Source organism: Schistocerca nitens, chromosome 12 (assembly GCF_023898315.1).
Source record: "Schistocerca nitens isolate TAMUIC-IGC-003100 chromosome 12, iqSchNite1.1, whole genome shotgun sequence".
Classification (NCBI taxonomy): Eukaryota; Metazoa; Arthropoda; class Insecta; order Orthoptera; family Acrididae; genus Schistocerca; species Schistocerca nitens.
In genome coordinates, this window is record NC_064625.1 from 111,265,619 (window position 1) to 111,282,248 (window position 16,630).

General features: G+C 38.4%; 1 protein-coding gene across 1 annotated transcript in view; it reads right to left on the reverse strand.

The window, feature by feature from the left end:
* The window catches only part of LOC126214857 (aminopeptidase N-like), a 235,715-nt gene that overhangs the window by 92,244 nt on the left and 126,841 nt on the right, over positions 1 to 16,630 (reverse strand). Inside the window, exons 8-9 of the mRNA XM_049941492.1 lie at positions 7,648 to 7,803; positions 4,666 to 4,846 (exon numbers count right to left, since the gene is read on the reverse strand). Of these exons, the coding sequence (XP_049797449.1) occupies positions 4,666 to 4,846; positions 7,648 to 7,803 (337 nt within the window). The remainder of the gene's footprint in view (positions 1 to 4,665; positions 4,847 to 7,647; positions 7,804 to 16,630) is intronic.

The window sequence follows — 16,630 nt, forward strand, 5'->3', positions numbered from 1 at the left end:
GAATTATTCTTGGATGGAAAGGCAAATCCTACATATAAGGCCACCATGTCAGTAAATAGGTTCGAGGATATAAGGAGAAATATTAGATTTGATGACAGGCATACCTGTGAAGCTCGATCTGCAGATGACAAACTTGCAGCTGTTCGCTATGTAAGGGAACCATTTCTTGACAAGTGTAGTAATAGAATGATTCCCAATGATTCGCTCACAGTTGACGAACAGCTTGTCCCATTCCGTGGAAGTTGCAACTTCACCCAGTATATGCCGTCTAAACCAGCCAAGTATGGCATAAAAATATTTTGGTTATGTGATGCCACATCTGCATATGCTTTAGACGGAATTGTTTACACAGGAAGATCTTGCTAAAAGCATTGAAGGATCATCAAAAAATATTACTGTTGACAACTTTTTTGTGTGCAGCTGTCAGAAGAGATGCTTCAGAAGCAAATTACAGTGGTGGGAACAATCAAACAAAATAAACCAGAAATTCCTAATTAAATGAAACCATCTGCCTCAGGAGCGATTCATTCCTCTTTGTTTGGACATTACAATGGTGAGTTATGTTCCCAAAAAGAAAGTCTGTTTTTCTCATTAGCACAATGCATCACGACAGAAACATTGATGAAACTCATGCAAAAAAGAAACCAGATATAATAAAGTTCTATAACTCTATGAAGGGTGGAGTAGATCAAATGGACCAGAAAGTTCGTTATTACACTTGCTAGAGACAAACAAGAAGATGGCCATTTGCATTATGGATGAATGTGATCGACGTCGCAGCAATGAGCAGTGAAATTTTATTTTCCGACAACATCTGACATACCATAGTGGAAGAAGTGATAAAAGGCATTTGTTCCTAAGAGATTTATCAGAGGGAATGGTAAGACCACTAATGGAACTTCGTATTCATATCCATAAACTTCCAAAGAAAATCGTTGACACCATGCAAAGATGTGGTGTTCAAAAATAAGTCATATTGCCGAACCAACTACCTGTTTCAGGAAAAAGGAGAAGATGCAATTACTGTCCATATAATAAACACAGGAAAAGTGCTATGATATGCATTAAGTGTAAAACCAACATTTGTAAGGAACACAGTGGCGTTCTTTGTGCTTCTTGTCTGTCAAATGTTGAAAACTAAGAAAAATGAAATTTTATGTGAACAATAAATAATAACTTTTTGTCAAATTATTGCCTATATACATAATATTGTGAATAATGAGTATGTTTTAATTGAAGAAATTGGTTGTAATAAACATTATAAACTGTAAACTGCAACTTATAAATGAATTGATAAAATTATTTGTATATGTTGTATGTAAATGGATGTAACTAATAAAAATTCACTTTAGAGTTTTTTTTTAAAAAAAGTAATAAAATGTTAATCCGGCCCACCAGATCCTGTTACTGAATCTTAGGAATCTTTCAATATGACAATAAATTTGACACAAATAAATTTACCTCCAAAGAAAAGGAAAATTTTAAATTAGGGCAGGGCCTTGGAGGCCCTGCATATGCATTCATGTGTGTTTTTGGCACCATGCATCGTAGGGTTAACAAAAAGAAAAATAAAAGTAATAAAAAACCGACGAAGCATTTCCACGATGCAAAAAGAACAGCATGCCCACACTATTAAATTTCACACCACATTGTCTGAGAATTGTGTCATGTCTGCCATTTCAAATGGGAGTCAAAAAGTTCTGCCATTTTGTTGCATAAATGTATCTATAGACAAGAAACGTCTCTCTACTGACTATGTACAAAATCACTTGATGAGACACTTTTTTAAGTAGGTACCAGCAACTTGCTCCAGCTTCACACTAAGTGTCTATGGCAAGCGACTTGTCTGTAAAATGGTAATTCTGTTTACAGACCACTGCCTAGTGTTATTACAACTTGGAATAAAATTAGGCAATTGAATAGCATAGCTTTCGTATAGCGTGAATGATTTAACAAGTGCATGCCAAGAAGGCTCTCAGGGGCCACGAATGTTACCTGCGCTATATTTAATTGGCATTTGCAGTGACACCTCACGACAACAATGGAAGCTGCAAGCTACCGCACCACACGACTGCAATGCCAGTTCAGTGCAAGTTACAGCCCCTTGCTAGCTGCCCGATTGCAGTGCCAGTTACATTTTGTGACTTTTGACCTTGTTTTACTTCACACCCCTTACAAATGTTTTTATCAGCTAAATGTCTGGAAAGACCTGCACCGAGCTCGTGCCGATCTCCGGGTACCAGCCTACCACCGCAGTGGGTGGTGGCCTGATACTTATCTCCTAAGGCCACAAACATTGCTCATGTATCAACCTTTCTATTAGTGAAAACTGTATCAAAATCCATACAGTAGTTTCTGAGATTGGTATTCATTTACAGACAGAAAAATGCAGCAGATTCCAAAGAATTCTGTCACCGAGGCTAGGTGGCAATGAAATTAACCCAACAGTACATCACACAAATGGCTTCCATCATTGGCAATGAATTGCTAAAACATTCATGGAAGCTCCTCATTAAGTTTTCAATCATTTCTTGAGGAATTACCTTTTGCCTCTTCCCAGATTGTAGTTTTCAACTCAGCAGTATTGTGAAGTCACCAAGAAAAACTTTGCTCTTCAGATAACCCCACAGAAAAGAAACAGGTTCTGAAAGATCAGGTGATCTCACCAGCCATGGGATACCACAGGATCATTACACTAATTGATGTGGAAAGTGGTGGCTCAGTGTAAACACTGAATTATGAGCCAAAAGGGCTGGAGCCCCATCCTGCTGAAACAGTATCACATTTAGATAGCAACGTTGCTGCATCTGTGGACTGAAGAAATTATTAATCATGGCCGTATGTCACTCAGATCTGACACACATTGACCAGAAGTTGTCGTCTTAAAAAATGTATGTGCTAATGATTCCAATGAAGTGTCCAATAGCACACCAAACAACCTTCGGGCTAACCTGTATCCTTTCATGAACGAGCTGCAGATTTGTAACCGAGTGAGATCGGAAGTTTATTGACAAACCCATTTAGATGACAAATTGCCTCATCAGACAACACAAGATTTTTCGAGTAATGCCTAATCCTGTTCAGTTCTGCCCTGTTATGTTGTGCAGAAATTGCGCCAACTTACTTTGTCTCAAAGTTGTCACTGTTGGGCCACTTTAAGCTACCCATTTAGATGACAAATTGCCTCATCAGACAACACAAGATTTTTCGAGTAATGCCTAATCCTGTTCAGTTCTGCCCTGTTATGTTGTGCAGAAATTGCGCCAACTTACTTTGTCTCAAAGTTGTCACTGTTGGGCCACTTTAAGCTTATCAGGCAATGACCATATAGCAGAGATGCTGAGTTGCAGATAGGCAAAACAAAAAGACCATAAAAAAATAAGCTTTTGGCCAACAATGCTTTTGTCAAAAATAGATCTCTCTCTCTCTCTCTCTCTCTCTCTCACACACACACACAAATGACCACAGCCTCTGGCAGCTGAAGCCACACTCTGACAGTCTTTTTGTTGGGGCTATCTGCGACTCAGCATCTCAGCTATATGGTGAGTAGCAACTGTACCTTTCACAATACTGTTACGTTCCATCCTGGATTTTCCATTATTTAAACTTTAAATACTGCTTCACAATCCTCTGCACAGACATGCCAGGGATATGTACTGTTCTGGAATGGCGACAGACAGATTGCTACAAGTGGCATGGGTTCATTAGATATTTCCTGGCAATTGAACTGTCATTTGAGAACCCTAATGCTTCACACTGGTTACAGACCATTCTGGAATGGTGACAGACAAATTGCTACAAGCAGCATGAGTTCATTAGATATTTGCTGGCAGTTGAACTGTCACTTCAGAATCCTAATGCTTCATGCTAGTTATAGACCCCTCATGCACTTGTTTTATCTGCCTGGATAGTGTCCTTCTGTCTGTAACATGGAAACAGCTGTTTCTCCCATGGCACATTGGGCACTGGACAGCAGAATGGCTCTGCACATGACAGCAACTGCTCCACTGCCTCAATCCACATGTATACTGGCCAATGTTAAATACACAACTGAATGGTAAACTACATGGGTCCGACAATATGTTCAAAAATGGTTCAAATGGCTCTGAACACTATGGGACTAAAACATCTGAGGTCATCAGTCCCCTAAACTTAGAACTACTTAAACCTAACTAACCTAAGGACAGCACACACATCCATGCCCGAGGCAGGATTCAAACCTGTGACCGTAGCAGCAGCGTGGTTCTGGACTGAAGCACCTAGAACCACTCGGCCACAACGGCCGGCTGACAATATGTGGTAGACAGAGTGAGCATATTTACATCTTAGCAAGGCGGGCTATAGAAAACGTTCTACTTCCCATGGTTCACCCTGTAATATGTATAGAAGGTAGTGTTACAATGTTCTGTGCATTAGATTAGTCTGTCCATTATATCAGTAGGGATTGCTACCTGCTACACGTTTTTATAGTCTGGTGTTTATCTTGTGATTGTCTCTTTAATATTACTGACAAATTTCGATCTGAATTAGTGTGGGTTCAAGGTGCATTTGCTGAATAATGAGAAAGCTACATTCATACATAGCCACTGTGACAGACTTCACTAAGTTGTATGTTCCCAGAACCAGGGCAGTTACAACAATCATCATAAAAAGTAATGTACTCACGAAATCAGTCCCCAGGTATTCAAGGTATGTGGCAAAGCCCTCATTCAGCCATATGTCAGTCCACCACGTCGGTGTGACGAGGTTACCGAACCACTGATGTCCAAGTTCATGAACCACGGTGGTGGCTGCCTTTTCCAGGCTGTCTGTAGTTGTTTCTGGGCCAATGAGTACTTGTGTCTCCCTGAGAAAGAAGTTGCAAAAGTATTAATTTGTACACAGGGGAAATGATTACAATGCATTTTCAATTCAGCCGCAACGCAAAAACAATTATGGTTGTAAATAACAAGACAGCTGAGGTGCTGAAATGTGAATCAGAACTGGGTCTCATTATGATTTACAAATGATAAACTATTGTTTGTCTTCAGATGTTTACACTGGGAAACATTACACCATATTCTCAGAATGAATAAACTCACATGACAATGAAATAAAGCTCACCTACACTTAATTCTAAAGCCAACATTTAAACTTTGTTATTATTAGTTCTCTATTAATATTTCCATAAACTTAACATTTGCAGCCAGTCTTCCTCAGCTGGTATTTCAATGACATTTATCTTGCAGATAAGAATAAGGTCGTCGCCCCCCCCCCCCCCCCCCACGGATGAGGTGCCACTTCATATTGTAAAAGAACTGCTGCTGAATAAAACTGATGTTTTGGCCACAGCTGCAGTGCCCTTACTCCTGCTCAACTCGTCAAGATTCAGCTGCAAAATATGGATAGTATTGATGCACACAATAAACATCTCAATATACGAAATTTAAAGTAGGAGATGTTTCATTTAGATTCTCACTGATAAACCTATTAAGCGTATGGAATTTTCTTGGTTCTAAGACTGCACATGACCATGGTTCTGTAATTTATTGTGCAGACTAGAATAATTAATTACCACTTGTCGACTCTCATTGCGGCAGCTTCACCATTTGACATTGTTCAGCACTAATACTGCCACACTTATTCCTTCATCAGCCAAATACAATGTCAGCTAGTTCCTTAACATCACAATTCACAAACTAGCTATGACTATCACTTTCTGCACTCAGTAAAAAATCTTACTCATTTAGATTTTGAACTAACAGTGAAAGCTCATAATTTTTTTTAAAAATGAAGCTTACTAGATAGTTTACCATACTTCTTTACTTACAATGATGTTTTGGTTGCTGCTATTATCAAATCTGTCATTCAGATTAAAGCACAGTAAGAGTGAGAGGTATATGTTACCATATGACAAAAATAAAAACGATGCATAAACTTAGAAAATGCAATCTTTGGTGAGTGAATTTGGATCTATCTTTTGTCGTGTTGTAATGTATAATTAATTACCACCTTTCATTCACATGTTCTTTTAATCTTGTAACAATATTATGAAAATGATAGTTGCTACTCACCATATAGCGGAGATGCTGAGTTGCAGATAGGCTCAACAAAAAAACAAAGACACACGCACACTCGACCGCAGTCTCTCGTGTGTAAGAACAGTGTGTGTGTGTGTGTGTGTGTGTGTTCTATCTCTGACAAAGACTTTTTAGGCTCATATTCTAAATGCTGTAGTTCTCTGCGACTCATCGTCTCCACTATATGGCGAGTAGCAACTATCCTTTTCATAATACTGTTACATTTTCTTTTAAGCTTAATCACATATCTCATGACAGCAGCACCAGTAGCCAAACCACCATTGTGAATAAAGAAATACAGGGTGATTCAAAAAGAATACCACAACTGTAGGAATTTAAAACTCTGCAACAACAAAAGGCAGAGCTAAGCACTATCTGTCAGCGAATTAAGGGAGCTATAAAGTTTCATTTAGTTGTACATTTGTTCGCTTGAGGCGCTGTTGACTAGGCGTCAGCGTCATTTGATGCTAAGATGGCGACCGCTCAACAGAAAGCTTTTTGTGTTATTGAGTATGGCAGAAGTGAATCGACGACAGTTGTTCAGCGTGCATTTCGAACGAAGTATGGTGTTAAACCTCCTGATAGGTGATGTATTAAACGTTGGTATAAACAGTTTACAGAGAATGGGTGTTTGTGCAAAGGGAAAAGTTCTGGACGGCCGAGAACGAGTGATGAAAATGTAGCACGCATCCAGCAAGCATTTGTTCGCAGCCCAGGAAAATCGACTCGCAGAGCTAGCAGAGAGCTGCAAATTCCACAATCAACTGTATGGAGAGTCCTGCGAAAAAGGTTAGTTATGAAACCTGAACGTCAACTACCCGAGGCGATGGATCGGCCGCCAGGCAGCCCGTGACAGAGCACTTCATCACTGGCCTCCAAGAAGCCCTGATCTTACCCCCTGCGATTTTTTCTTATGGGGGTATGGTGTTTCGGCCACCTCTCCCAGCCACCACTGATGATTTGAAACGAGAAATAACAGCAGCTATCCAAACTGTTACGCCTGATATGCTACAGAGAGTGTGGAACGAGTTGGAGTATCGGGTTGATATTGCTCGTGTGTCTGGAGGGGGCCACATTGAACATCTCTGAACTTGTTTTTGAGTGAAAAAAAAAAACCTTTTTAAATACTCTTTGTAATGATGTATAACAGAAGGTTATATTATGTTTCTTTCATTAAATACACATGTTTAAAGTTGTGGTATTCTTTTTGAATCACCCTTACATTAACTAATCCAGGTGGCTTTATTTACAAGAATCCATAATGACTACTGTCTCATTTAGGAAAATTATTTAATTTTTAAGTTTGTGAGAACCTGTCAATGAAATCATTCCAAGCATTTAATTGCTGCACAATGGTCTCTCTTGTTTCTTTTTCTTCCATCTATTTTCCCATCATCATGCAACATTATGTGCAAATAAAAATACTTTCCAGATAGCATAAAAGAATTTGTAGAGACTATTTATTTATAACACGTTATTTTCAAAGGTTAAGATTGGCAAATTTTAGTTTATAAAGGCAGGACTAATAGTATCATTATAGATGTGTATCACTGATAAATAAACAAAATGAAAATTTAAAAAATCTCACCAGTATGTAACGAGGCCCCAGTTTTCCATGCCACCGTACTGGAAGTCAGGAATAGCAGCAAAGTCCATTTTTGGCAGAGGATAAGCTATTCCAAAGTAGTCCGCATAGAAGTTAAGTATTTTTCGTGTCACACTGAGTGCGTAATGCGCCTGCTTTCTGCAAAGTAGTATTTAATAAGAGCTCAATGTCACTTACAGACTTCAAACTAAGCTACACACAACAGCAGAAGTTCATACATGGAATAATGGAATTCAGGACAGTATATGGCAGTAACATCATATTTAAAGCAATCTAATAACATCTGTAGATAAAAAAATCATCAACATCAATAACACATGTACAACTATAGAGCATTTCTAGAAATAATGCAAGCAATGTGCTTGATCGCACTGCAGAACAATACAGCTGTGGAATAGTGTGTCATATATCCCATACACAATACCGTTATTTATTGCTGAATTGTTGGTATATTTAACATTCATTAACGTCTGTGTGTAAATAAGAACTGTACTGTAAGAAATTAATGTTTGTCTTCCAATCTATGACGTATTTAAAAAGTAATATGTAAACAGTTCAAAATGGTTCAAATGGCTCTGAGCACTATGGGACTCAACTTCTGAGGTCATTAGTCTATGTAAACAGTATGTGTCTAGCTATTTACACAGAAAAACTGTTCCGGCATACATTTTATTTATTAGCTTATCACAGAACTTTACTCATTCGTGAAGCAATATCATATTGCAAGAAAACTACTATTTGCAAGTATTTGTACATAGGCCTACTTTGAAGGCAAGAAAACTAGTACGAGTGTTACATTGTAAGAAATACTGCAACCAGCCACAAGTTCTTTTAAATGATTTTACTGCACCATTACTAGCTTTGAGCCTGAGCCTGTCATCAAATTGTAGTGCTGACTTCTTTGTGTAGGTAAATGTCAAACTATGTATGTTTTTAGGATGCATGCTCATATTGCTCCAAATTTGTTCAGCTCTCAATGAAGATAAATGGCCAGCGAGTATGGAAATACCACACAAAATGGAAAATGATTTTTTTTTTTTTTTTAATATCAATCCAGATATAAGTCCAATATTTAAAGGCAAGAAAAGACCTAGAAAAATATTTTCCAGTGGATTACGAAATGAGATAATGGATTAGGTAGTTTATAGGATGTTGTTGTTGTTATGATGACTTATGTAAAGGATCTACAGATTTTAAGTACAAGTTTTTTCTTCATTATTTATTTATTTATTTGCTTACAGTGAAACAAGTTACACGTCAAGCTCGTTTCGGCATTTTCCCAATATCAAGAGTACCTATGAAGATGGTATAATAGGTATAATATTGTTGCTTACAGCTATGTTAGTGTACACTGATGAGCCAAAACATTATGATATCCTGCTTAATAGCTTTTTTCCATCTGTGAAACAAAATACATCACCATATCTGCGTATCAGGTTTGTGGAGGTATGTGGCATTAGATGTCTACATACAGGTCATGTAATTTGTGTAAATAACAGGCCACTGATTTGTGTACATGGTGTTGGTGCCTGATAGCAGCCCAGATGTGTTCCATAGGATTTGCATCAGGTGAATCTGGTTGCCGAGACATCAACGTGAATTCACTATAATGCTCCTCAAACCACTGTGGCATGTTTCTGGCTCCAAGACACAGACAGTTATACTGCTGAAAGAGGACATCACCGACAGGGAAGACATGAGGCGTGAACAGATGCAGGTGGTTCGCAGCTGTCAGTGTATCTTTTGATTACTACTATAGGTCCCGTGCAAGCATAGGAGAATGTCTTCCATAGCGTAATACTGCTCCCACCAGCCTGCGTCCAGGGTGTGCTACATATTTTGAGCCACCGTTCAGCTCACTGCTGGTGTTTATGGAAACCATCAACCTAGTGTAGCAAAAATGTGATTTACCTGAAGAACTGATACGTTTCCACTGATCGACAGTCAAATCCAGGTGGTCCCGTGCCCACTGAAATTTTAATTGACGATGGTGCTGGATCGACATGTGAGAATATCTGCTACAGAGCTCTGTGTTCAACAATATACGATGAACAGTGTGCTCCGAAACACTTATGCGTGCACTATATTTGTGTCCTATTGGCAGAGATGCCACAGATCACCATCTATCCTATTTTACAGTGCAGACAAGCCTGTGAAACCTACATTCTGTGAAGAATCGTGGACAGTCAACCGTTCAGTGCCTAGCGTAATTTCACTGTCCACCTACCTCTTTCCGTAGCATGTGAACATTCCACCAGATTCCCCATTTCTGAGATTCTCGTTCACAGGCTCTGTGTAATTACAATCTGCCCCTTGTCAAAGTTGCTTATCTCAATGGATTTCCACATTTGCAACCTGTATCTTTGCTAGGGCGATCCCCCATCCGTGTCTACTCTGCTTTCTTACTTTTGTTACCACGTCACATACCCGCAATGCCACCAGGTGGCATCCGATGTCGCGGTGGGCACTGTTCGTAATGTTTTATCTCTCTTGTGTCTTACCTTGTATGATGCGGCCCATATGGCATCTTGGAGTGTACATGTCGGTTGTCTTTCTGTTATGATATGGTCACAATATTTATTTGTGATCTTGTAAAATAATTTTTGACAGCTTCAGTTCCAGTTATCTGTATGTTTACAATAGAATTTCTATCCTTCGGAAAGTCTGTTACTACATTTAATGTTTTGCAGATAGTATTTTTGTCGTTTTTGTATAAATGATAAGTGTTCTACTGTTTATCGTGATGATTAACCCTTTTTCTTTTCTAATATCAATAAAATTTTCAAGTTATTTTTTATGTTTAAAAGTCTGTTTTTCATTAAGGATGTCATCTGAGGATTTTCTGTGTGTGTGTAAATTTTGATTTCCTCCAAAATGTTGGTTGTATGTCCATTAAGTACTTTCTAGGGAATTTTCAATATTTTTTGGCCTATGTTCTTGACTTTTTAAATGTGAGTAAAATGTGGATTGGTTGCTTTTGCAGCTTTGTGTGTGTTGTTTAAATCTAATTATGAAATTCCTGCCGGCCTGTCTGATTTAAAATTTATTGCAATCTTCACAAGAAAGTTTGTAGATGCCTGGATTTTTCTTTTTCTTCTTTTTGCTGATTGTAATTTGGCTTTCAAATTGTTATTTGTACAAAACAATAATTTTAATTTTGTTTTCTTAAATGATATGTTCATCTTTTCTGATATTTTCTCCATGTATGGTATTGTAACATAGGTAGGTTTATTTCTGATTTTTTGTTCTCTTTTAAATGTTATTTCTTTATGTATGCCATCTGTTCTTGGTTTTATATATTGTTCATATAATTTTAGCACTATTTTGGGGCTGAAGTTATTTTATTGTCGTATGTATTGTAGCATCTTTACTTCATTTCGTATTTTTGTTGGTTATTCTTATGTCTAAAAAGTTTATGAAGTTTCAAAACCTGATACCTGTATCATGAGTTTGCTTTGTTAAATCGTAACTAATCCATTCAAAGTACAGGGCAAATGAATGCTTGTTATGAGACTAAATATCATTTCATTTCATGATGCTGGATAGAAATCCTGTTATTTTCATAATAAACTGAAGGCAGATAATTTTAAAATATGTTTTGTCACAATTTTGTAATTTTATACTGAAGTTCACTTACTGTAATGCAAATAACCTCCATGATTATCAAATCAAGTTTATAAAACATGGATCTGTAATATATCAACACAGATTAAGAAGTAAAAACTCATAAAAAATTAGTTGTTATAAAACAAAATTATGACTTAGATTGCTGAGGTATATGTGTGTCAAAGTAGTTCTGAGGTAGAGCCCACAGTGGAAAGTCACATGAAGCAGTAATGTGAAAATTGTCAAGTGTAAGAATACGAAAAACTTCTTGGCTGAACAGGTATCTGAAATATATGTGCAAATGGAATAAATAGGAGATCACAAAACTGCCAAAATGATCTATAAGAACCTCAAATATTAATTTTGCATAAAAATAAATCTAACATCAACTAAAAGAAAGCTGAAGATAAGTATTCCTCCCTTTCTTGTTTGCGATAGCTTCTCTTTTCAATTAGGATGACAAAAATTGCTGCCACAAGTATTTTAAAATCCGTATCTATTGGAGGGTTACGAGGTTAACAAGCTACTTGGTACTGAAAAGCACTCCGTCTTCAGGCCACAAGTGGCCCATCGGGACCATCCGACCTCCGTGTCATCCTCAGATGAGGATGCGGATAGGAGGGGCATGTGGTCAGCACACCGCTCTCCCGGTCGTTATGATGGTTTTCTTTGACCGGAGCCACTACTATTCGGTCGAGTAGCTCCTCAATTGGCATCACAAGGCTGAGTGCACCCCGAAAAATGGCAACCTTATGGCGGCTGGATGGTCACCCATCCAAGTGCCGGCCATGCCCGACAGTGCTAAACTTCGGTGATCTCACGGGAACCGGTGTATCCACTGCGGCAAGGCCGTTGCCACACTTGGTACTGAGCTGATAAAAAATTACAGTTTCACACTAGAAATCAGAAATGAGCTCTGTATACTGGCTTTAAACCTGCCAGTGGATCCAAGTCCTCTTGAGTTTCCCCCACTGCTCGTCTAACTGAAAATTCATTACTTGAGTATGTTGTCTGTTACAAACTGACTATATTAGTGAAGAAACGATAGCATGCCAAGAAAACATGACACAATGATGAAATGCATTCTCTAAATGGTGATCAATTACTAAAATAAATTTAAAACAGTCTCTGAAAAAGTTAGAGAAATGAGTGATAAGCTACACAGCATGCTGTCAGCCCATAAATGCAAGTTGACGTACGCAAAAGAATAAAAAATTGCATGTTTTTTCATTGCAGTGACCTGATAGTGATGTTGCTCTTTGCTAAGTTTTTGTTTGATGCACCATATAGGTTTTCCGATGCTGGAAAGGGCATTAACAAGAGAACAAACACTTAGTTTGCACTGGACAATTTTTAAAAAAAGCATGGAGTATAGCATGGAACTTGATCCAGACATCACACCCCCTCCAATGGAACAGATGTGTAAATGTATATGCTGTGTCACTTAATTTGTGTCTTACACCTTCCATTTTATCACAAACAACAGCTTCATTGAAGATCATCTGAACCCAAAAATCAATTTGGCTTGTCATAGATACTTAAGAACAGGAAGATCGTGTACTCAACTTCTGCACTAAGCCCTGACCAGCCTTAAATTTTTGCACACTCCAGTAAAAGAACAAACTGACGAGTATGAAACAAACACAGAGACACAGTTCTCAGACTCATATTCACGGAACTGCAGTATGAAGGCAGGAAGGTGGTATAGCAGGTTGCATAAACAGCGGCACCTCGATTTATAAGCACATTTTAGCACATACATGAAATGTGGTGTTATGCGCCCTAAATCTAAATAACTATTAAACCTAGCCTAATCTGAAAAGACTATTATAGGTATATCATTTTGGGAATAATGCAGCACAAGTTCAAGAAATCGCTTCTAACAGAAGTGATAAACTGCTGCTACACATACACACATAAGCATTTGAATAAAAAGTAATGAATCTTATTTAGCTGTCGTGCCACAGTTAACACCATATTTTGTTGGTCTTCTTACAAAAGACAACTATGCAAAGTCAATGTTTTTCGCAGTTCCTGACACTGTTGTGGGTGAAGAAAAACCTTACCACAATCAGCTCCAAAAGGGTGTAGAAACACCAGACCAAATTTATTACTGTCTCAGTAACAGAACTTAATTTTTGCCTGTCCTTATTCAAATGCATATCTACATTCCTTTATGTTCTATATCTAAAAACAAAGATGATGTAACTTACCAAACGAAAGCGCTGGCATGTTCATAGACACACAAACAAACACAAACATACACACAAAATTCAAGCTTTCAAAACCAACGGTTGCTTCATTAGGAAAGAGGGAAGGAGAGGGAAAGACAAAAGGATGTGGGTTTTAAGGGAGAGGGTAAGGAGTCATTCCAATCCTGGGAGCGGAAAGACTTACCTTAGGGGGAAAAAAGGACAGGTATACACTCGCGCGCGGGCGCGCACGCACGCACGCACGCACGCACGCACGCACGCACGCACACACACACACACACACACACACACTATATATATATATATATATATATATATATATATATATATATATATATATATATATATATATATATATATCTCCATCTGCATGTACACAGACACAAGCAGACATTTGTAAAGGCGAAGAGTATGTTGGTCCTGTGGTGAACTTGGGTTGGTAAACAACGATGTGCACAAAGGTTAGGTGGTTGTGTTGCCGCCAAAACACGTTAAAGGGTGGAGAAATTTGGGAAAATTTCGAAAAAACTGCGTGTAAATGTATTAAAAGGAGTGGTTTTGTGGTGGCAGATTATGAAAATCAGGCTAACAACTGTCTGACGAAGAAATAATGACGTTAAAGCCTGTGGGAAGCATCTAAAAATGATCAGTGATGTGGGAAAAACGGAAATGGAAATAAAGTGAAAGTTGTTAGAACTAGCCGAAATGGTTGTTTAATAGGTGAAAGGAACTGTTTGTGAACTGGAAATGGTGGATTTTATAGCAGCGGTAGTGTTGAAAGCTGAAAAAAATTTTTTTTTTTTTTTTTTTTTTTTTTTTTTTTTTTTTTTTTTTTTTTATGGTTTGGAAGTGGGTTACGTATTATTGAGTATATATAGGCGGGATAAAATTGTATCGTAGATTACGGTAAAAAGGAGAAGGCGAATACAAAGTGAAACTACTTGCAAAAACAGAAAGAGAAAGTAAGATGACAGGAAAGATTTTGAAATGCAACAGTGACAATAACAAACGTAATTGTTTGGTTCAAATTAATGATATGAATATAATAGAGGGAAACACTCCACGTGGGAAAAATATATCTAAAAACAAAGATGATTTAACTTAGGAAACGAAAGTGTTGGCATGTTGATAGACACACAAACAAACACACAAAATACAAGCTTTCGCAACCAACGATTGCTTCATCAGGAAAGAGGGAAGGAGAGGGAAAGACGAAAGGATGTGGGTTTTAAGGGAGAGAGTAAGGAGTCAATCCAATCCCGGGAGCGGAAAGACTTACCTTAGGGGGAAAAAAGGACAGGTATACACTGGCGCGCGCGCGCGCACACACACGCACACACACACACACACACACACACACACACACACACACATCCATCCGCTCGTACACAGACACAAGCAGACATTTGTAAGACATTTGTAAAGGCCTGGCTTGGAGTGACTGATTACTAGTGTGTTTCTAGGTGTTCTGCTGAGTTGTTGTTTCAATTTCATGAAAAATATTTTGGTGACTGATCAAACTGTCTTCTCTCAGTGCTGTGAGTATTGATGTTAAATGAACAAACTGCTTGGACTGAAACCAAACTGTCGGTTTCATGCCACTATTTACAGCCAAGTTTGATTCCCAATGATCACGATACCCTTTGAAGCTGCAGCCAAGTTTGATTCCCAATGATCACGACACCCTTTGAAGCTGGTTTGTTTTCCAGAAGTCACACTGATATTCCGCGAAACGCAAATTCCCTCAGCATTTTCCAACTGAGTGGACACCAAGTGTTAAAAACCCTTGACTGGGCTGTATCTTATGCTGCAATCTGTTCCCGCCTGTGTAATTATTCCCGTACCTTGGAGTGCTTTCAAGCAGTGCGACGTAATCTATCATGTTCTGGTGCACTTTTCTCAAATAACGTGATGGTTGTGATTGTAAGGTGGCAACAATTCGAGTCTTTTGGTGGCAGGAATGTATACTATGAAAATAAGCAGGATTTATTTTCAGTCTCGTGAAGGTTGTTACTGGAGGATCTAATGCTCGTGCAATACTTTTCAGAAAATAGATGTTTCAAGAATTTATTTTCTTGAGTAATACATTCCAAAATCGAGTTTTTGAACTGTGTCTTGTAGGATAGATATCTTAATTGTTGGTTGGTACCCATCTGTGCACAAACAATCATTGTTTTAGTGTTCGCACATATGAACTTACGAACTATTCAGCATATTTGTTTTGAATTATTGTTAACAACCTACAGTAAAAAACAAACATGAAAATAATACCATGTGTTCCCTTGCAGCTGGAGTAAAACTCTAAATACATTGTGTAGAGCCTCCCACATATTGCCAACGACAGGCCCAAGCACCGTTCATTGAGCAAGCAGCACAGTACTGCCAACGCAGCCACAACTGAGTTCGTTGAGCACAGTCAGGGGGTTAAATAGAGATCACTGTCCCTGTATATTAGGTTTCTTGACATCTTTATTTCAACAGACCCCTTAATTATTCTGTCTCAGGAATTCGGCACATTTGCACTACAATACTGCTCGCATTATATTTCATTTGAAGACATGTACGGAAAAATGAGCTAACCCTCAAATGTAAAATTTTGCCACCTGTTGCTGGATATGGGAACTATCAAAACTGACATTGGTCTCACCCATAAATGTCCTAATTTGATATTCAGGGGTGAGACCGATGCCAATTTTGATAGTTCCTGTACCCAACAACAGACGGCAACTCTTATCCCTAAGCTTTTACATTTGAGGGTTAGCACATTTTTCCTCCCATGTCTTCAAACCAATTTTTCTGTGCACATTTTCATTTCACGTTTATATCTGGGACAGTGTTCGGTGCCAGCTGATTTGCTTGGTTGTTTTAGTTGAGTGTGTTACTGATGCTTCTTGCATCTCTCCTTGACTGTTCCGACATCTGCCCCACATGAGAAACACCACACTTGCATAGAATGTGATAGACAGATAGCTTTCAGAGATTGTCTTAAACAATACAGTAGTTGAAGGAAGTGAAATACACTGGATGCCATGTTCCATAGGACTGTAAAGTATGCCCAACGCCAGCAAAAAGGCAGGTAAGAGATTTTTGGCCTCTCTTCCTTGGTTTCAATCTCTTGTTTTATGTGGGGCAGCCAGTCAGAACAG